The sequence below is a fragment of the Microtus ochrogaster genome, linkage group LG4 (assembly GCF_000317375.1).
Source record: "Microtus ochrogaster isolate Prairie Vole_2 linkage group LG4, MicOch1.0, whole genome shotgun sequence".
NCBI lineage: Eukaryota > Metazoa > Chordata > Mammalia > Rodentia > Cricetidae > Microtus > Microtus ochrogaster.
The window spans coordinates 56,247,259-56,267,797 of NC_022030.1; the positions used below are offsets into that span (position 1 = coordinate 56,247,259).

At 49.1% G+C, this 20,539-nt stretch overlaps 2 protein-coding genes across 3 annotated transcripts in view; one reads left to right on the forward strand and one right to left on the reverse strand.

The window, feature by feature from the left end:
* The first annotated feature begins 354 nt into the window (after window positions 1-354).
* On the forward strand, window positions 355-8,299 carry Prkag3 (protein kinase AMP-activated non-catalytic subunit gamma 3). Of its 2 annotated transcripts, XM_005361619.2 has the most exons (13): window positions 355-387; window positions 656-695; window positions 1,150-1,302; window positions 1,611-1,993; window positions 3,120-3,201; window positions 3,332-3,390; window positions 3,472-3,517; window positions 3,695-3,749; window positions 4,222-4,348; window positions 4,494-4,659; window positions 7,503-7,540; window positions 7,702-7,848; window positions 8,162-8,299. In XM_005361619.2, the coding sequence occupies exons 1-13, from the start codon at window positions 355-357 to the stop codon at window positions 8,276-8,278; spliced, it is 1,446 nt and encodes a 481-aa protein (XP_005361676.1). In that variant the 3' UTR covers window positions 8,279-8,299. The 2 variants fall into 2 exon arrangements, with proteins under 2 accessions (XP_005361676.1, XP_026642178.1); XM_026786377.1 differs by lacking the exons at window positions 355-387; window positions 656-695 and having other exon boundaries at window positions 1,269-1,290; window positions 1,908-1,993.
* A 2,729-nt stretch (window positions 8,300-11,028) lies between these two features.
* The window catches only part of LOC101993352 (sterol 26-hydroxylase, mitochondrial), a 27,506-nt gene continuing 17,995 nt past the window's right edge, over window positions 11,029-20,539 (reverse strand). The window contains exons 2-9 of the mRNA XM_005361620.3: window positions 17,660-17,850; window positions 13,411-13,610; window positions 13,109-13,306; window positions 12,820-12,992; window positions 12,086-12,252; window positions 11,825-11,906; window positions 11,531-11,743; window positions 11,029-11,380 (exon numbers count right to left, since the gene is read on the reverse strand). Coding sequence (XP_005361677.1) covers window positions 11,261-11,380; window positions 11,531-11,743; window positions 11,825-11,906; window positions 12,086-12,252; window positions 12,820-12,992; window positions 13,109-13,306; window positions 13,411-13,610; window positions 17,660-17,850 — 1,344 coding nt within the window. The 3' untranslated portion in view covers window positions 11,029-11,260. The remainder of the gene's footprint in view (window positions 11,381-11,530; window positions 11,744-11,824; window positions 11,907-12,085; window positions 12,253-12,819; window positions 12,993-13,108; window positions 13,307-13,410; window positions 13,611-17,659; window positions 17,851-20,539) is intronic.

Genomic DNA, 20,539 nt, shown 5'->3' on the forward strand with positions numbered 1-20,539 from the left:
GGGAATATCTAGATATCCCCTGGCTGCTCTATCAGGACCACCCACAGCCCCCTCACCTACTTCCAGCCTCGAGGGTATCCTTCCTAACTCATCCCACCCTCGGCTAAGGAAGTTTGCACGGAGGAGAAAGTGAAGAGGGTCAACCTTCCTCCATTGAACTCTCAGATAAGAGTTCCACCTCCGCAGCGCCCCCAAGCCGCGGTGAGGAAAACAACTGCGGTTGAGCGCTCCCTCCCAAGACCTGACAATCAGAGAGAACCCGATCCCTGAGGGCATGCTGCCAGGTGCCAGCCCAGAATAGTGCCACCCCGCCGCCGCCTGTCGCGCACTCGCTAGCGGACTAGAGCTGGCCGCATGGAGCCTGAGCTGAAACACACACTGCCTGGGGTACCGGGGTCCCAGGGGGCCGGCGCTGGGATGTAGAAAGACAACAAGCATGTGGCCGCCTCTGCGTGTGTTTGACCCGCGCGTGTGTGTTTGACCCGTGCACTGTACTCTGTGGGTGTGAGCTGGCCGGATCCGTGCATGTATGTATTTTGCGTGTACGTGCCTGTATACACGTGGTGTGAGGGTGGGAGTGCTTCTTAAAGGGGACAAGCCAGGGACTTTAGAACAGGAAGCTTTTTCCCAACAACGCAGACACTTTATTCCATAGACCCTGACCTGGAGCCACAGAGGGGGTCCAGAGAGTCAAGGTGGGTGGAGCATTGCTGCCTGTGGGACCAGCCTCTTCTCAATGGCTCCCTTGTCTCCCACATTTCTGAACCCCAACCCCTAACTCCTAGCTTCGTTTTTGTCAAGAAAGGACCCCTCCCTTCTCCTGCCTTCTCCCTCCTTCCTTTCCCCAGCGTGTGCCCCCCCCACCTTCCCTTTCCTCTTTGATGAAGATCTGAACCCCAGTGCTAACCTTACCACTTCCCAGCTGTATGATTTTTGGCAAATTGCTTAACCTCTCTGAGTTTCTGGTCCCTTGTTGCTAAATAGGAATTCCGACTTACGGTATCTGCCTCGGAAGATTTCTATGAATAGAAAAGGAAAAATATGTCCGGGGAGGGGTATTTGAAAGCTCCCAATACCCTCACTAATGACATTGTGTTTGTTTTGTTGCAGCACGCCCTTCTAATCAAACAGGTCCTTTCATCCTCCCAGAGATGAGCTTCGTAGAACAAAGAGAAAGCTCATGGTTATCACCAGCTGTGGCCACCAGCCCAGAAAGAACCCGTGCACCACGGGGTGTCAAGGCTTCCAGATGGACCAGGCAGGAGGCTGTGGAGGAAGCAGAGCCACCAGGTTTGGGAGAAGGTGAGGCCAAGGTCAGTTACGGTGACAGGGACAGCAGGGATTCCAGAGTGGGGCCTGACCTGAGATCTCTCCATCACATGGAGCTAGACAGATCTCATCTTGTGCCCTCGGTCTCCCTATACGAGAGGCAGTAACTGCAGCCAAGGCAGGGCCCCAGTGCAGCCGCCTTGAAAGATGGGAGAGAGTTGTCTGCTAGGACGCTGAGACTCCACAACCTCCGGGTGCCCCAGTTCTGCCGATCACTGAAAGTACAGGGAGCGTGCTTTGGAAGATGCAGTTGCTATCGGCCCTGCCTTCTTCCCCAACAGGTGCCCAGTCGGGACCAGCTGCTGAGTCCACCAGGCAGGAAGCCACATTCCCCAAGGCCACACCCTTGGCTCAAGCTGTTTCCTTGGCCGAAGTGGAGACCTCCCCAGCAGGGTGGGATCTCCTTTTGCCTGACAACGGTGCAGCCTCAGCAGTGGATTCCAACACGAGTGACCCAGAGGCCTGGGACTGTGAGCTCGAAGGTCTGGGGGAGGACAGGCCGCGGTCCTGCCCATCCCCACAGGCCCCCCTTCTCAGCTTGAGTTGGGATGACGAGCTACAGAAGCCTGGGGCCCAAGTCTACATGCACTTCATGCAGGAACACACCTGCTATGATGCCATGGCCACCAGCTCCAAACTGGTCATCTTTGACACCACGCTGGAGGTAAGACCCTGACTTGGCCCTAGTTAAACTCGGGGCCCAGCCTGGGGCCTCTGTGGCTGCCATTCATAACCTCCTGGATGGATCAAGTCATAGTCCCTTCAAGTCCCTTTCCAGGGCTCCTTAGAGTCTTAGAAAGGGTAGGGAGAGAGCATGTTCTGCGAGGACTCCCCTAACTGCCACTACACTCTGTCACCTTGAGTCTGCCAAACCTGGGGTTGGTTGCTTTACCTCCATCTTCTCTAAAACTGGGGACCAGAGGCTGGCTCCTCCCTGTTTCAAAGGAGTCTTAGGACAACCCGGGACAAAGAGAGAACACTTTGTTAACTGTGAAGTGCGTGTAAGACATCACACGAGTGTCACTCAGGACCAAGCAGAGGGTACTCTGGCGACAGGAAACAACAGCTACTGTTCTGGTAGCTGTTCTGCCACTGGCTAAACTGACTCCATTGTTACCGCTGTTACTGCAAATGATGCGTACATGCTCAAGGTGGGGTATATGTGTCGTCCGCAGAGCCCAGTCTGGTTCCGTGAAGCACCGGATGTGTACTAGAGAGTTAGATGCAGGGGTCCGCATTTGTAAGCCCAGCACCGAGGGGCCTGAGGCAGGAGGGTCTCAGGTTCCTGGCCAGCCTGGAAACCAAACATCAGCATAACAGAAACAGAGAACAAAAGGACAAGAGAGAAGAGGGGAAAGAGTTAAGAAAACGGAAGAGACTGGGCGGAAGGATCAGGATGAGAACTAAGTATACTCAGCGCATAGAGGTAGTTTTGCTTAGAACGGGGTCAAAATAAACATCCAATTTAGTGAGGAAATTGTTGTAGCTCTGAATACGTTATGTGAATACCGAGTGCTTAGATGAGCAAAAACGGTGCCATGTCTGTATGCACACGACTCCATGCGGAAACCCTGCTGTGTCTAGTGATGGTTCCTCGGTGCCTCTGGGCACAAGCAGCCTTATCTGTGTGGTGATCATGATGGCAGTGGCCTGCTCATGAGAAAGAGGCAGACTCATGTGGAGAAGAACCAGAATGAAGACCCTATGGGAGGTCCCAGGTAGAGACAGCAGGTGGGGAGGATGAGGGACTGCCAGTCCTCACCCCGCCTTTGTTTGTTCCTGCCCCCCAGATTAAGAAGGCTTTCTTTGCCCTGGTGGCCAACGGCGTGAGGGCAGCCCCTCTGTGGGACAGCAAGAAGCAGAGCTTTGTAGGTGAGGAGAGGTGGTTGGGGAATGGCGGGCGGGATCCCCCCTGGTGGAAGAACACCAGCAGGGTGGTGTCCTCAAAGAGCCTTGCACCTAGGCCTGCCCTTGCCCAGCTTGTCACCTGTCAACCCTGCAGGCATGCTCACCATCACAGACTTCATCCTGGTGTTGCACCGCTACTACCGATCCCCCCTGGTGAGTTCTGGGGTGTCATCTTCAGGAGGCCTGATGCTCCGGGGCTCATGCCTGACCCTAAAGTCCCACCCATGCCTTTAGGTCCAGATATACGAGATTGAAGAACATAAGATTGAGACCTGGAGGGGTAAGTTGGAGGAGACTGTGGGGTTAAAGTTAGGGCCCAAGGCCTGGGACAGTGGTGGGATTTCCTACAGGGCACAGGGCACCCAGGAAAACCTCAATGCCTGCAGCAAGGGAAGCTGTTAGGAGACAGGGTGCGGTAACTGGGAACTCCTGTGGCCTAACTTGGGTTTTTCTTCAGAGATCTACCTACAAGGCTGCTTCAAGCCTCTTGTCTCCATCTCTCCCAACGACAGGTAAACATCTCGTTTGTTCACCTGAGCTCTACCCCTTCTCTGTCTGTCTCAAAGGTTCTTGTTGTGACATTTACTGCTTGCTTGAGTGTGTGTGTGTGTGTGTGAGTGTGTGTGTGTGTGTGTGAGTGTGTGTGTGTGAGTGTGTGTGTGTGAGTGTGTGTATTTGTGTGTGTGTATCATACCTCACATGTGGAGGTGAGGGGACATTTTATAGGAGTTAGTTCTCTTCTTCCACTGTCTGGGATGCAGGGACTGAGCTCAGGTCATCAAGCCCAGCAACAAGGGCTTTATGGGTTGCCTCAGCCTCCTAGATTTAGGAGGCTGCCTGTGTACTAGCCCACTCAGTTTTGTATTCGTTCATACTTCTTCTGGGAAGCAGAGGGATGAGGGGACCCTGGTACCCTGTTTGGGGGCTTCAGATGGAGAGGCTTTCCCATTTTGCTCCTTGTCTCACTGCTTCCGTTCTTTAAAGTCTGTTTGAAGCTGTCTATACCCTCATCAAGAACCGAATCCACCGCCTGCCCGTCCTGGACCCGGTCTCCGGCGCTGTGCTGTACATCCTCACGCACAAGCGACTACTCAAATTCCTGCACATATTTGTGAGCCTGGGATGGTGGGAGCAAGCGGGGAGCCACGGGAGACACTGAAGGTCAAGTGCCCTAGCCCAGGCAAAGGGAGGGAGGAGCTGGAGCCCCTGGGGGCTGCTTGATCTGATGAGATCACCACCGTGTCTCATCCCAACAGGGTGCCCTGTTGCCACGGCCCTCCTTCCTCTGCCGCACTATCCAGGATCTGGGCATCGGCACATTCCGAGATTTGGCTGTAGTTCTGGAAACAGCTCCGATCCTGACCGCGCTGGACATCTTTGTGGACCGGCGTGTGTCTGCACTGCCTGTGGTCAATGAATCTGGTACTACAACCAGGGCAAAGGCTCTAGCTAGGGTGGGCAAGGAAGGGCCTGACCAGGATGGAGCCAGAATCTGCAGGTCATCTGCTGTAGGGCCCAAGATGGAGTAGGAATAGAAGTCTCTGCTTGCTTTGAACTTTCCGAGCCTCAGTTTCCCCAACTGTGAAAGGGAATATTTTTTCTGGGCAGGGATGTTGTTTTGAGATCGGGTCTCACCCTGTAGCCCAGAAACTTCTATGTAGCCCACACTGGCTCCAAACTCATCGCAGTTCCTCTGCATCTGTCTTCTAATGCTGGAACTTGGGGATGCACCACTGTGCCCCATGTGTGAGGGTACTCGGATCCTTTCTGCCTTCGAGGGGGGATTGGTAAGATTACCTGCAATAAGATGACTGTGGTTATAGAAAACAGAAGATCCTTTTGGTGCTTGGTATTAGTTCACCCTAAAACTGACCATGAGATCTTGTGCCCTCAGCCAGACCCCAATGTCCTGTTCTAGAAAGGTCAGAGGAACAGCAAGAACTTTAGTTAGACTATGGCCACAGGTATTTCAAGAGTGTCTCTTTAGTTAGACTATGGTCACAAGTATGTCAAGAGTATCTCTTTTGTTAGACTATGGCTACAGGTATTTCAAGAGTGTCTCTTTAGTTAGACTACAGCCACAGGTATTTCAAGAGTGTCTCTTTAGTTAGACTGTAGCTACAGGTATTTCAAAGTTGGGGCCGGGGAAATGGTTCAGTGGATAAAGTGCTTCATGAATAAGCATAAAGACCAGAACTCAAGCTCCTTGGCACTCATAAAAGTGGGGGTGGTTGGAAGCCTGCCTGCAAACCCCGGTCACAGGAGGTGGCAGCAGGGGACTCCTGGGACAAAAAGCAGGCTAGCTAGCTAGCTGAGTTCTTGAGTATCAGGTTCAGTGAGAGATCTTGCCTGAATAAACAATGTGGAAGGCAATAGAGGAAGATCACTGGCCTCTGCACATGCACGGTCATACACAAATACACACCCACCTACACATGTGAGAATACCCACATACACACATGCCAACATGTGAGAACACATACACATATCCACAATGTGAAAACACACAGACACATGCCCACATGAACATACATACATACACACATGCCCACACACATGAGCGCACATATACACACATATGAGAACACACACACATGATCACACACACAAATCCCTACATGTGACAACACAGACACTACATACACAAAAAGAGGTAATTCAAAGTTATATTAACAGAATGAAGTTGAATATTGTGAAGAGCTTTTAACTTAGTCTCAAATATGAAAATTTTCAGAGAAAATAAGATGATAAAGAATAACATATTTCCAAGATCAGCTCATTTTTCCGAAATAAGAAAGTAAATTACAGACATTGGATCATGTCACCCCTATGCACTCCAGTCTGTCTCTTACAAGAAGTGTATTTAATGCTACCCAACCTTGAATAACTGGGCAGCTGAGATTGCTCAGCCAGTAAAAGCACTTACCAGTCAATCCTGGTGATCCGCGTTCAGTCCCCAGAACACACACCAAGGGGGAAGGTGAGAACCAGCTCCTGACCTCCACATTCATGCTGTGGCTCATGCACATGCGATCATAAAAGATAGTGTGTAAAGGTCTTCATTCTGTTTATTTAGGAGTGTGTGTGTGGGGGGGGTGCCCATGTGCCACCGTGCACATGAGGACATGGGAACAACTTTCAGGAATCAGTCCTTTCCTCCCACTGTGTGAGCTCCAGGGACCGAATTCAGTGTGTCAGGATTACAACCAGTTCCTCCTTCCACTGAGCTATCTCACTGGCCCTTAAAGTATTTTTTTTAAGACAAAAGTTTTTTTGTTGTTTTTGTTTTATATTTTTTTATTTTTCAAGACAGGGTTTCTCTATAGTTTTGGAGCCTGTCCTGGAACTAGCTATTGTAGACCAGGCTGGCATTGAACTCACAGAGATCCATCTGCTTCTGCCTCCCCAGTGCTAGAATTAAAGGTGAGCGCCACCTCCAACCGGCTTGACAAAAGTTATTTTTAAAATGATGAATAATTTATTGTGACCCAATTTCCAATACTTATTCTCATTTTTCTATTTCTCCCAAGAATGACTTATAAAGAAAAAAACAATTAACTTGTTCAAGCCAAGTCCAACTGAAGTTCATAGTTCTTGTTTCTTCATTTGTCTGTGGAGTTTGTTTAAATCTAATACTGTTCCCTTTCCTCTCATTTTCATGACCCAAATCACTTGAAAGGTCTGAATTAGTTTTCCTATATGCCAAGGTTATAGAAATGGTTTCACAGGTAAAGACACTTGGAGCCAAGCTGGCGACCTGAGTTCAATCCCCAAGGACCCACATAGCAGGAGAGAACGGACACCTGAAGTTTGTCCTCTGACCTCTATATGTGTGTGGCACTCCAATGTACACACAAACACACACACATGTGCGTGCACACACACACACACAGATGTAGTTTAAAAGGTAAAAAAATTCCGTGTCCAGATTTGTCCACTTGCCTCCTGGAGGTGGCTCTGCCCCTGTACCTTTTTCCTGTGAACCAGAAATTGAACCTAAATGACTAATGCCAGTACACTATGAGGCTGGTATATTTCACAGGCAATGCCTTGTTCTCCCTGCAGCTCACAGGAGCCTAAAGTCAGAAGTCTCAGTGATGCTAAGTCTATCTGTAGGTAGAGACAGTATGATGCCCCATGACTAAGCCAGCAGCCTGGGGGACTATCAAGGGACTAATTTCAAAAGTCGTCCCCATGTCCCCTGAAGAGCACCCTGGTTCTGAGCTGTGCTTTTCCCTGTCTTTCTTCTCCATCCCCTGCTGCAGGTCAGGTCGTGGGCCTCTACTCCCGCTTTGATGTCATCGTAAGTGTCTGAGGGGACTGGGGAGTGCTACAGGGAGGCTGTAGTGTGAGCATCAGTGGGAAGTATCTGTGGCTACCCTTCGCAAGTGTGCCGGAGTGCAATTTCCCCGGGCTGCAGCCTTGCTAATGAGATCATCTATTACCCTCTCCCCCCTGCCCCAGCACCTGGCTGCCCAGCAAACCTACAACCATCTGGACATGAGTGTGGGTGAAGCTTTGAGGCAGAGGACGCTGTGTCTGGAGGGGGTTCTCTCCTGCCAGCCCCACGAGAGCCTGGGTGAAGTCATTGACAGGATTGCACGGGAACAGGTACCTTGCACCCCTCCTGGCATGGCCTCAGCACAGATGGCCTAGCTCTTCTTTGCATAGCTCTCGCCATCCCTGTATCCTGGGCACTTGGCCTGCCTTCCCTTTCATGACCAACTTCTGGCATCTGCATTGGTAGGTGTCTGGTCCTGTTCATAGGGCCCTTATGCCAAGATCCACAGCCAGCTGAGTGGTCAGAGCCATGGCCAGCTGTTCCCAGGAGATGTCCTTTGCTCCTTGAGCTGTGTTAAGCTTTCCCCTTATTAGCTGCTGTAGCCAAAGGCTCTGCCCCTCCCTGAATACTGTGGACCTGCAGGTGCACAGGCTGGTGTTGGTGGATGAGACCCAGCATCTTCTGGGCGTGGTCTCCCTCTCTGACATACTTCAAGCGCTGGTGCTCAGCCCCGCTGGCATCGATGCCCTCAGTGCCTGAGAGTACCCAAGCCATCTTCCTCACCCGGAAGTCAATGAAAGGATCTAGGGGAACTTGGCCTTCATCTTCTCCCACCCGTTTGCTGGTTCTACTCTGGTACAGGTAGGCTCTGCCATGAGCTTTAGAGCTAGTCCCTCAGTCTTTCAAAACTCCTAGATATCAAGTTAGGGTACTTTGAGGATGGCAGAAGTGCCAGTCATAATAGAGCAGTCCCCACAGAAACTGTCAACGAAGGCTTTACAGATCACTACTTTGTCCCATTTCCAGCTGAGGTCTTGGAGGTCCTGCTGGAAGGGTTAGATGGAGGTGGGGCATTCTGAGCTCTGGGAAGGCATAGCTGCCTGCTCCCTAGTCTGTTCCCGATGAGAATTTCTTGAGAATAAAGCAAGCTAACAAACTATTGTCAAATGTATTTCTATTATCGGCATGGACTAACATGGGAGGAAGTTTCCAACTGTTGCTCATCTCAGTGGATTTGTCAAATTGCAGACTGTCCTGGCACCATGCTTGGTTGGGAGGCAGAAATTCCACCCAGTTGGCAGTAGGGTGAGATCCTGTTGGGAGGGCACGTCCTCTTCCGATTTGGTCATCATCTCCTCTTTTTCTCACAGGCTCTCCAGCCTTCCCTAATTGTCCTTGCTATACCTATACTCTCAGAAGCCTTTGAGCATGCCCAGTACACCAGGATGATGAAATTAAGAACAGTCAAGTCAAGCCTGAAAGTTCTGAACCAGAGGCACTGCGATCAGCCTAGGACAATCTGTGCGCCCAGTCCCTTCTTACACCTTTCCTTCCAACTGGATCAGGGCTGAGCTCCATGTGGCAGTGAGCATGCAGCCTATGAATTTAGCTGGGAGTCCAGAGTGCTTGGTTCTGGATACACGTCCCAGCTCCTAGGAGCCGTGGTTGATCTTTCCCCACAGAAGCCACCATTGTGCCACCACCATGCTCCTGGTGCTTCCTGGCTGGTGCACCATGCTCCTGGCACTTCCAAGCTGCTGGCAGCCAATGTTGAGTAGCCCTTGATTCTAAAACTGCCTGCTGGGGCTGTAGGCATTCGTCATGGTACCCAGCGGGTAGCTATTCTTGCCTACAGCTGCTGCAGTGGTACTGTCACAGTGCCCTTTCTGGGTGCCCATAACGGGTCTACCATCGGGGTCTACAGAAGCATGTGGCATTGTCAGTGCCCCTGGCATGGTTGTACCGTGGGCTCCTCAGCTCTCCCCGCTGAGCAATGTCTGCTCCCCTCAGTGTCCCCTATGCCCCGATAGATTCAGATCCTTGAGGATGAGCTATCAAGAAAAAAGAAACAAAAGAGCAAGCCACAGCCCTGAATGTCACAGGTTTACTCAATCACTGCAGCCATTGAAATGTACTTGTGCAAACTCCTTGTGTCTCCTGAGTTCAAAGACTTGAAAGAAAGCCTGCAATTGGCAAAAGCTGCAAGTGGCCTTTCTTTAGTGCACTGAATGCTATTCTTCCGATATCTTTTATTTAAAACAAAATGATAAGGAAAACATTTATTAATTATTCATATAGTATTTGGAACCCAGTCTACAAATGGGAATCTGCAGGAAACATGACTGATCCTGTAATACTGGATGTCATTTCTCCAATGACCTCAGTTCACCAAGTAGCAAGAAATTAATCTCAGTCAATTCTGGGTCTCGTCGTCTGCTGTTACCCTGCCCTATGATGGCATGGACTCTCACACCCAGTAGTCCAACACAGAAGGAGTAGATTCGTATTTCTACAATCTTTTAAGATTCTTTCTCCTTTACTTGTTTTATTGTGTGTGCATGCAGGTCTGAGTGCCACAGTGGAGTGCAACTGTGTGTGTGCACAGGGGTGAGTGTCCCACGGTGCAGATCAGTGAACAACCCTCAGGCATGAGGTTGTTTGAGATCAGGCTTCTTTGACATGCTTCTGGGGATCTCCTGTTCTACCTCCCATCTCCTGGGACTGTAGCACGGGGATTCCAGAGTCCAGACTCCACCCTTCCTGCCTTGTCAAGCTTTATGTAAGTTCTTGGTCTTCAAACTTGTGTGCCCAGTGTTTTACCCACTGAGCCACTGAGTTATCTCCCCAGCTCCCTTGCTTTTCTTTCCTCCTCCCCCTCCTCTTCCCTCTTCCCCTCCTTCTTTTGAGAAAGGGTTTCACTATATAGCCCTGGCTGGCCCAGAACTCACCGTGCAGGTAAAAATGATGTTGAACTCATAGAGATCCGCCTGCCTCTGCCTCCCAAGTGGTGGGATTAAAGTCATGTGCCACCATGCTCAGCTGGATAGTCCCATATTTTATTTTTTTGGGGTGCGTGGGGGAATCTTCATACTGTTGCCCATCAGTGGCCTTGCCTTTAGTACCTCAAGTACAGACTATGAACACTGACCTCCAAACCGCAATCCCCAGTCACATTACACAGACACTCCACTCTGTTGCTCAGGAGTTAAGCTCCTGGGCTCTACTGACTTTCCTGCTTCAGCCTCCAGGGCAGCTGGGGCTATAGGCATTCATCGTGGCATCCGGTGGTGGCTTTTACTGTCTACAGCTAAAGTGGCACGGTCATGGTGCCCTTTTGGGGGGGGGGTCCGTAACAGGTCTGCCATTGTGGTCTGTGGAAGCGTGTGCTACTCTCAGATCCAAGAAGTAGGTCCAGCAGGGCAATCACCATGATTCTAAGGTGCACTCCCCCCCCCAAAAAAGAGGGTCAGATGCTGATTGATCAAAAAGAACAACAGAGAGCCCCCAAAATTGGAACTTTACATTTTATTTCAAATTGTACCCAAGGATTGCTGCGTGATACAAGGTGCTTTACTGTCTCCAGTACGTGCTGCTCAGCAGAGATCGTGCCAGATATTTGGGGTCTATAGGAAAGGCATAGAGCTCCCCTGTCAATCAGGCATCCTTACATGTGACATGAGACCGGCCAGAGACTGCTATGCCAGGGCTTCTGGCCAAGCCCCATGGAGGCAGGAGCCCAGCTCAGCATTGTCTCCGCAGAAAGTGCAGGTTCACCTTCTTGCTGGGAACCAGGACAATGCGGGCCACAGACTTCACTTCCGTCATCTCAGGAGCCAGAGCCACCTCATACTGTTGTATCAGCTGGCAGGGAGAGAGGACAGGGCCACTGGAATCTTGATCTCCAATTCCTATTCCCTCTGTGGACTTCTACCCTGGACCTCCCTGCCCCTCCTCTCCCTCAATCCCTACATCTTACCTGAGCCACACAACCCTCTCCACATCCCTGCTCACCCTCGAGAGCAGCAATTTCATTTCCAGTTCTGCAATCCTTCGGCCCAGGCAGGACCGAACCCCGTAGCCAAAGGGCACGGAACCGAATGGGTGTTGGATCCTGGAGTTTTCAGTCTCTTTATTCCTCAGCCATCGGTCAGGCTGGAAGCTCTCAGGCTCAGAAAAGACACTGGGATCCCGGGATGCCACATAGTGGCAAAACACAAACTGGGTCTATGGAGGAAGAATGGCAGTGTGACCATCAGCAAGGGTAACAGGCACTCCTGGGCAACAGGGCACTCCAGGGCAACTCACATTCTTGGGGAAAAGGAAGCCATTGAGTTCAATATCCTTTTCTGTGATGATTCGGGAGTTTGAGGGGACCACAGGGTAGAGGCTGTAGAGAAAAGAAAGTCTAGGCTCTGTTTCTAGATTGGGTGAAGGGTGTCCCACTTATCCCCGGCTTTCTGGTGCAAAGACTCTCTTCCCATATCACTCTTGTCCCTAGCCACTTCCCATTACTGTGTGATTATAATCCCCATATATAGACCCTATGCACATGGAATCATGTCCTACCGCAGGGTCTCCTTAATGACAGCTTTGAGCAGGGGCATGTGGACAAAGTCCTTGTGCTTGGGCACCGTCCCAAAGGGCACCACGCCCACCACTTCCCTGTGCAAGGCCTCCTGGATCTCTGGGTTCTTGGAAAGGTGATACAGGGCCCAGGTCAGCGTGTTGGATGTCTAGGAGATAGAATGGGAGAGAAAGATGAAGGAAGGGAGCAATTTCTAGGGGAGAGGCTAGATAAGTGGGGGGAGGGTCTGTGAGTGGCTACAAGAAAGCTGCCTTGCCACCAAGATGGCAAGAAAAAGAGATGAGGGTTCCTGGGGATCTCTGTGCTAAGCATGAATCCACAGGTTGAATAAAGACCAATATGGAGGAAGGTTGTATTTCAGCTACAGATGGAATGATAACAAGGAGAGGTATGCAACCAAAAAATGCTAGAAATGAGCACCCTGGGTACAGAGGGTGCTTGTGGACAAGTCTCCAATTCCCCATCTAAACTGCAGCAAGAGAATTGGAATCCTGTGGGATGGAATCTCCCAACTGTCATAGACAGATGACAGACAGACAGACATAGACACAGACACAAAGACACAGAGAGTGACACAAAGAAAAAGACCCAGGGGCCCAGACACTGATGGCATTCCCCTTACAAAAAGGCCAGAGTGAGTGTCGGGAGGTGGGGTGGGACCAGTACAGGATAAAATCAGGGAGGCCCTGGCTTCCCTGTCAGCCTTCCTAAGTACCGTGTCCACGCCAGCCAGGAGCAGCTCAGGAAAGGTGCCGATAGCCTCCTGAGGACTGAGCAATTCATTGGTCAGCAGGAAGTGCAGGTAGCCGGATACCTGGACGCCATCTGGCCCAGCTGCCTGTAGCTGGGCTTCTACCTCCTTAACTTTCTGATCAATCAGCTTCTTCCCTTCAGGGGCCATGGAGAACAGAGAGTGAGTTTAAACCACCCTAAAGGCAGGGAGTGTGGAGGCAGTTATGGGAGAAGCCAGCTTCCTTCCCTGGCCCCAGATTGGGACAGCTCACCAAAGGAAAAAATGTTATCCCAGCCATTCAAGTATCGCTTCCAAAAGGGCAAAAAAGGACGAGTCCACTTGGGAAGGAAAGTGACATAGACTGAGTTCTGGAACATGAGCCCAACAGATCTGATGAAGGTGGCAGTGTCCTCGGGGATGGTGGGCTCCAGGCAGCCGATCCTTTTCTCAAACAGAACGTAGCAGATGGCTGAGAAGTACAGAGGCTGTCACAGCAGGCAGAGCTAGGGGCCTGAGAATCCAAGGTTCTCATTAACGCCCATTCCTGCCCCCAGCCTCTCCCAGCAAGGGTACCTTCCAAAGCAAAGTTGTAGAGGAGGTGAGCAATGTCTGGCACCTGGTCCCCGGATGCACTCTCTGCCCTCACCCGGTCCAGTTGGGTTATAAAGTCACCAATCACCTCATTGAAAGCATCTGTGTAGAGTGCGGCCTCGGCGGGCTTCAGCAGCCGCTGGTTCAAAGCCTGACGAAGGTGGTACCACTGCTCTCCTTGTCTGGGGAGTGCCGAGAACAGCACAGGTGAGCATGGGATTTGAATAAATGCTATCTCCCACCTGCCCCAAGGTCCCCAGAGAGTTGTGGAAATCTCAGACTTCTGGAATTTAGAATGAGGCCATCACCGACTATAATTGACATGATCTCAGAACCACAGAACTGCCAAGCGTGGCTGCATACCCCTGTGATCCCAGCATGAAGCTGAAGCTGGGAGGATCAGGAGTTTGAGAGAACCCTTTACTAAAAAAACTGTTTTTGAGTGCTGCCTGGACTTCATGAGACCCTGTCCAGGGTGAGTGGATTTTTAAGAAGGAAGATAGCATGGACCACAAAACCTCAGAGCCCCACCACAGCACTGTGTGAATGGGTAAGATGACCTGGAACCAGATGACCTAGGGTCAAATCATAGGTCTAGCCAAGGCTGGCGGTACATACCTGAATTCCCTATGTATTGGCTGAGCTATCCTAAATCGGAGACCAACCTGGACTACAGAATAATATCCTATCTCCAAACAAAAACAAACAAACAAAAATCACAGGTTTACTGAGGACTGACTGGGCGACCTCAAGAAAGGCTCAGGGGCTGGAGAGATGGCTCAGTGGTTAAGAGCATTGCCTGCTCTTCCAAAGGTCCTGAGTTCAATTCCCAGCAACCACATGGTGGCTCACAACCATCTGTAATGGGGTCTGGTGCCCTCTTCTGGCCTGTAGGCATACATACAGATAGACTATTGTATACATGACAAATAAATAAACAAATAAATATTTAAAAAAAAAGAAAAAAAAAGAAAGGCTCAACAGCCATGTGCTTGGCTTTTACCTCTGTATGCGAAGGATGACCCAAAGCCTGCCATAAAAGGGTTGTTCGAGTACCCAGATGAGTGCTTGGCACATGGTGTTAAGTAAGCATCTTTGAACTATGTAACTCTGGAATCTTCTGTATGTGAAATGATAAGAGCTACACCCAGGCCTTCTGTGAGGAGGTTGAGGAATAAAACGGGAGCAAGTTAGGGTTCCCCTGCTACTAGGGTTCTAAGCACCCATGCACTTCTTGGTTCAGGGCGTGGGGAAAGGAGACCCACAAAATCCAAGTGAAGACCTCCAGCTTTTCGTGCTTGCACACTTCCGGCAAAGTGAGAGTGAAGACCCCCAGCTGTGCGTGCTTGCACACTTCCGGCAAAGTAAGGGTGAAGACCCCCAGCTGTGTGTGCTTGCACACTTCTGGCAAAGTGAGAGTGAAGACCCCAGCTGTGCGTGCTTGCACACTTCCGGCAAAGTGAGAGTGAAGACCCCAGCTGTGCGTGCTTGCACACTTCCGGCAAAGTGAGGGTGAAGACTGAGTTAACAGCACTGACAGCTTAGAAGAGCAGAACGGAACTGAGGGGGACACTTAGCACTTCACTACTGAGAACTGGAAATTGCATTTTATAACAACAATTACTATTAATTAGCCAGGCATACTTGTACATACTTGTAATCCCAGAACTCAAGTGGCTGAGGCAGGAGAATCAAGATCTCTGAGGTCAGCTGAATAATGAGTTTAAAACTAGCCCGGACTACATGAGGTCTTGTCTCAAACAAAGAAGCAAACAAACCAAAGCCAATATTACTATCAAAATTTTAAAAAATTAGGTTTTTTTATTTGCTTGTTTATTATGCAGTGTACCACCTTCATGCACGTTTGCAGGCCAGAAGAGGGCACCAGATCCCATTACAGATGGTTGTGAGCCACCATGTGGTTGCTGGCAACTGAACTCAGGACCTTTAGAAGGGCAAGCAGTCAGTGCTCTTAACCTCTGAGCCATCTCTCCAGCCCAACAATTAGGTTTTAAAAAGAAAAAAAAAATGGTTTGGAGAGATGGCTCAGAGGCTCAGAGCACTGGCTGTTCTTGCAGAGATTTACTTCCCAGCACCCCCATGTTGGCTCACAACCACGGGTAACTCCAGTTCCAGGGGATCTACTGGCATCTGCAAGCAATGCATGACCCCCATACACAGATGCACATGAAGGCAAAATACCCACACACAGAAAAAATATAAAGAAATTTAAAATTTTGAAATAAGCCTCAACCCTACCTCCCAGGAACTTTGTTTGTGTTTGAGGAAGGCCGTCCCTAAAATAAACTAAGAGTGTTTAATGACAATCAAAGCAGACCCACGGGGTTGTTGAGGCTCTTTCAAGCTCAACATGCAGACCCTTAACAAAGGCCCAGTAGGAAGCAATTCTCTGTGGGGAGCGCTGCTTTGTAAAATAAGATTCTAAAGACAGATGTGCTAAAACAAGGCAGGAGAAACAAGTAGCATAGCTTTGAAAAATAACTTTTATTTATCGATTATTTGGTGTTTGTTTATTTGTTTGAGACAAGGTCTCATGTAGCCCAGGCTGCCCTTGAATTCATGATCCTCCTGCCTCCACTTCCTCAGTACTGGATTGGAGACGTGAGCTACTCACCTAGCACAAAGTCACCTTTAAATGACACACATAGAAAACTGACTTTGGGGTAAGAGGCAGGACTAGACCCCCAGAGGGTCCTATCATGTTCAACTGAGTTATCAGGGCAGATCCAGGAGGCCTCTCTCTAGTCCACAGGATCAGGGAGGCTAAAGAGATCTTAAACATCATTCTCTAGTTTCAGGATTTGGAACAAAGATCCCAAGAATTATTATCTTAGTTAGGAAACTGTTCACCTGGGAAGGAAACAGAAACAAGAAAGGAAACCCCAGAGACTAAACCTGTAGACATCAGAGGTAGCTTCAGCGAGCCTATGACCAGGTCATTTTCTTTCTGAAGTATCGAGGCTTATATAATCCAGAATCTAGTTTGCAATTGGCTAGGGGTATCACCTCTGACATGTGATGTAAAACCTCTTTTGACTTTGTTCCTTTGTCTGTAAAGTGTAAAGCAATACTATCCACTCCTGGGCTTGCTGAAATGGTCAAATGAGACCCTCGCTGTACAGAGGCCAGCCTTGTGTCTGGCATTGTCAAAACGCATGGGTACAACCAATGTGGGAGCTATACTAAAGCATGATGGGAAAAGCCTCTTACTATTTTTGGAGTTCCACTGACACAGCTAAGAGACATCTGAACATACCTAATTACAACCAATAATAGGTGTATCAACCGATTATCCCATCACCCACCTCTATGAGCTCCTAAGTAAATAACACTCCATCCTTCAAGTGTCTCTGCTAGAATAATCATAACCTTTCTAGGCACAACTGAAATCTCTGTCTATCTTCATGAATGTGGAATGCATCCATGAAGTTATAGACCATGATTTGTGTGGAATACAATACACTCTGAGACATATTTCATGAAATTAAATGGAGTTCTCCCAACCAAATGATAATAATACTTTCTCAACTACATATTGATGTATGTTCAATTATAATGCAGAAAAATGGATCCAAAGCCAGGCCTAGTGGCTAAATGGATGCAGCCTGTCATCTCAAGATATTCCTGACATGCCAGGCGGTGGTGGCACATGCCTTTAATCCCAGCACTTGGGAGGCAGAGGCAGGCGGATCTCCTGGTCTACAAGAGCTAGTTCCAGGACAGGCTCCAAAACCACAGAGAAACCCTGTCTCGAAAAACCAAAAAAAAAAAAAAAAGATATTCCTGACAATTCCCTGATAGACACCCTGCTTCAAAACTTAAAAGTTACACAGGGACTGGGGTGTAGCTCAGTGGTTGAACAAGTGTCTAGCAGTTGGGGCCTCAGGTCCAACCCCTACTACCACAAACAAATCCAAAAAGGCCTTGCTGGTGTTTTTAGTTCAAACACCCTCTAGCACAGATCTGAAACACAAAAACAAGAAAAAGGAAATGATTTGCTTGTCCAAAATAGCACGATGTATTGGGAGAACACGCAGTGGCTGGTCCCAGGATTTCAACCCACCCCAAGGACTGCTTTCTAGGCAAGTGGCAGGCTCAGGAGATGCAGGAAGGCCCTGCTCTGCCCTGCATCTGATTGGCTCCCTGTGCCTACTCTCTTTCCTCCTGGTCCTCTGTGGCCAGGCCCCAGCCGCTTTAAGCCCCGGCTCACGTGATGAAGATGCCATATTTGAGGCCCTTGTAGTCCCGGTGATCCTTCCACTGCTCCATGTGGTCTCGTATGGGGAACTTGCCCTCCTGGCGCATCACTTGTTCCAAGAGCGGGGCGCTGGCCAGATTCACAAAGGTCTGAGTCCCAAAGGCGGATGTCCACATCGGACCATACTTGACCGTGTTCAGTGCCTGTGGGTGTTAACCAAAGTGGAATAACTGGAGTCCAGTGGGGATGGCATTTCTGGAAGGAGAAATGGAGTGGGAGAGGGTCTAACGGCCACATCAGAACCAGTGGGCGGTACAAACGTGCCCTGCGCACAAGGAAAGGCAGAGCGGTGGCCAGTGGTTCTGCAGACAGAGACAGAGAAAGAACAAGACTATTGATGCCAATGCTGCCTGTAAGGGGTGGGAGGATCTGAGGCCTAGGGAGGAGTATGGATATCTGGGAAACTGAGGGTGGGGGCTGGTGCACGTTATGTGCAGACAGCTGTTTTAGGGAAACTGAGGAAGCCTAAAGTTCCTTCTTAGCATTTAACTCTACCGTAGCAAAAAAGTACAATGACATATTATGTATGAAAACGGCATAATAAAACCCATCACTCTGCATAGCAATGTAGACAATAAGATAAATAGGGCCAGGGCGAAGGCTCGGTGGATAAGGTGCTCACCATCAAACCGTGACCTGAGTTTGAAGGTCAGTATCCACATAGTAGGAGAGAACTAATTTCTGCATGTTGTCCTCTGACCTATAAACACACACACAAACACACACACTGAAATATGTGCACACCACACACACACACACATATATATATACACCACACCATGCACACACATATATGCACATATACAACAAATAAATACAGAAAAAAACTTTAAATTTTTAGATAAATAGAAAAATGTTTAAAGATAAAGAAATAAATCTACTGTAGCTTCCGGTTTCACTGAGTTGAAAACAAATGTAATTACCAAGAGAAAGGTTAAAAAAAAACACAATTAGGAATTCTAAGAAAAGCATAACGAGTTGAGAAATTCAGGGTCAAATATGAAGTAGGCTGTATTTGTTTGTTGGTTGTTTGGGGTTTTTTGTTTTTTGGTAACAACAACAAAAGTAATGAGTGCTTATCTAATTCCTAAGTCTTTTCTAAGGACAGGGGTGTAGCTCCAAGGTGGGGGATGGTGCCTAGCAAGCACAAGACTCTGCACACAGATGGCTGCATCTTAAACTTTCTAAGGCGCTTGCTAACCGGTACTCTTAGGATCTGGGAAACTGGCTTCGCTAAGGGCTAGGAGCATCCAGTGGCGGGAAGCTTGCTGACCTTGCGTAAAGCCCTGGCTGCTGCAATGTATTGATAGTTACTGAAAATGAGAGAGAAAAGAAGATGGGGCGGGGAGGGCTCCTCAAAGGACCCTACAGGTGTGAAGCAGAATTTACTAGCTGAGTTACACTCACATACTGAAAGAGAATAAAACCCTGGGGTTTTCAAGTCACTTCCTCTTTCCCAATTGTTGCTGGAGACAAGAGAGCTGAGTCAGCTCTGCTACAGAACTCACTACAGCTCAGATTTACAGACAAGAGACTCACTTCTGAGGTTCCAGAAGGAAACACCACTTGACCTGTAAAAATGTCAGTCTTCCTGGTTGTCTTCAGATCACTACAATATAATTGCTCCCAATCCAGTGGTCCAGAACCCACCCTGAGTTAATAAGGCTGCTCAGAAGCCAGTCTTGACATCCATCTGTTCACATGTCCACCTCCCAGGGACACGGTCACGGTGGGTGTGAGAGGATCCTGAACTGTTCAACCACAGCGACTACTTCTATTTCCCCTTAGGAAAGCCAGAGTGTACACGCCTGGCTGGTGGGAGTCTTACATGGCTTGTCTCTATTTTGGAGGACGATTATTGATATTTATAAAAATCACTATAACGTCACAAGTGGAGTACAGGATAGTCACAGAATGGAATACGATATCAACTAAAAAAGCACAAAGTGACCCTACTGTACGAACACAGAAAGATACCCAGAGTAGGGAGTCAAAAAAGAATGTAGAGCTTCTGCCTAAGAAAACAGGGCTGGAGCTGGGAAGATGGCTCAATGCTTAAAGCCCTTGCAAGAGCAGCAGAGTTTGGGTTCCCACACACCACATAATACCAGATGGGCGTGGCAGCCCACCTGGTTCTGGCCTTGTAAGGTGAACAAAGGGGATCTCTGAAGCAAGCTGAGTGAGTGAGAGAGTTCTTGCCTAGCACACAGAGGCCCAGAGTATAGTCCCTAGGGGTCAGGGGAGAGGACAAGGACACAGACCACTAAAAGTGGAGCTAGATGTGTGGCACTTGGGAGGCAGAGGCAAGAAGATTACAGGTTCAAGACCAGCCTGGCCCACATAACAAAAAAGAAAAAAAAAACTTGATGTAACATTTTTATTACAATGTAAACAGTCATAGAGAGTGTCTGCAGTGACAATGGTGCTTTGTAGAGACATTTACTTTCTTCTTTATACTGTGACTTATTTTCCAAATTTTCTACCACAATCTTGGAGTCAGGAAAAATTATTTTAAAAAGACTTAGTATGGGGACTGAAGAGATGGCTCAATGGGAAGAGCCATCTCTTCAGAGGACCCAGGATGGATTTTTAGCACCCACATGGTGACTCACAGTTGCCTGTGAGTCCAGTTACAGGGGAGCTGACACCCTCTTGCAGCTTTCACAGGCACCAGGCATGCACACGTTGCACAGACATGCATGTAGGCAAGACACACATACACATAAAATAATAACCTCGGGAGGCAGAGGCAGGCGGATCTCTGTGAGTTCGAGGCCAGCCTGGTCTACCAAGGGAGTTCCAGGACAGGCTCCAAAGCTACAGAGAAACCCT

Excerpts from the sequence above, each read along its gene's own strand:
- Prkag3 (XM_005361619.2), top strand. The coding sequence starts at position 355 with ATGGAGCCTGAGCTGAAACACACACTGCCTGGG. Across the intron at positions 696-1,149 it reads AGGGGGTCCAGAGAGTCAAG|AGATGAGCTTCGTAGAACAA; the intron begins GTGGGTGGAGCA and ends TCATCCTCCCAG. Across the intron at positions 3,202-3,331 it reads CAAGAAGCAGAGCTTTGTAG|GCATGCTCACCATCACAGAC; the intron begins GTGAGGAGAGGT and ends TCAACCCTGCAG.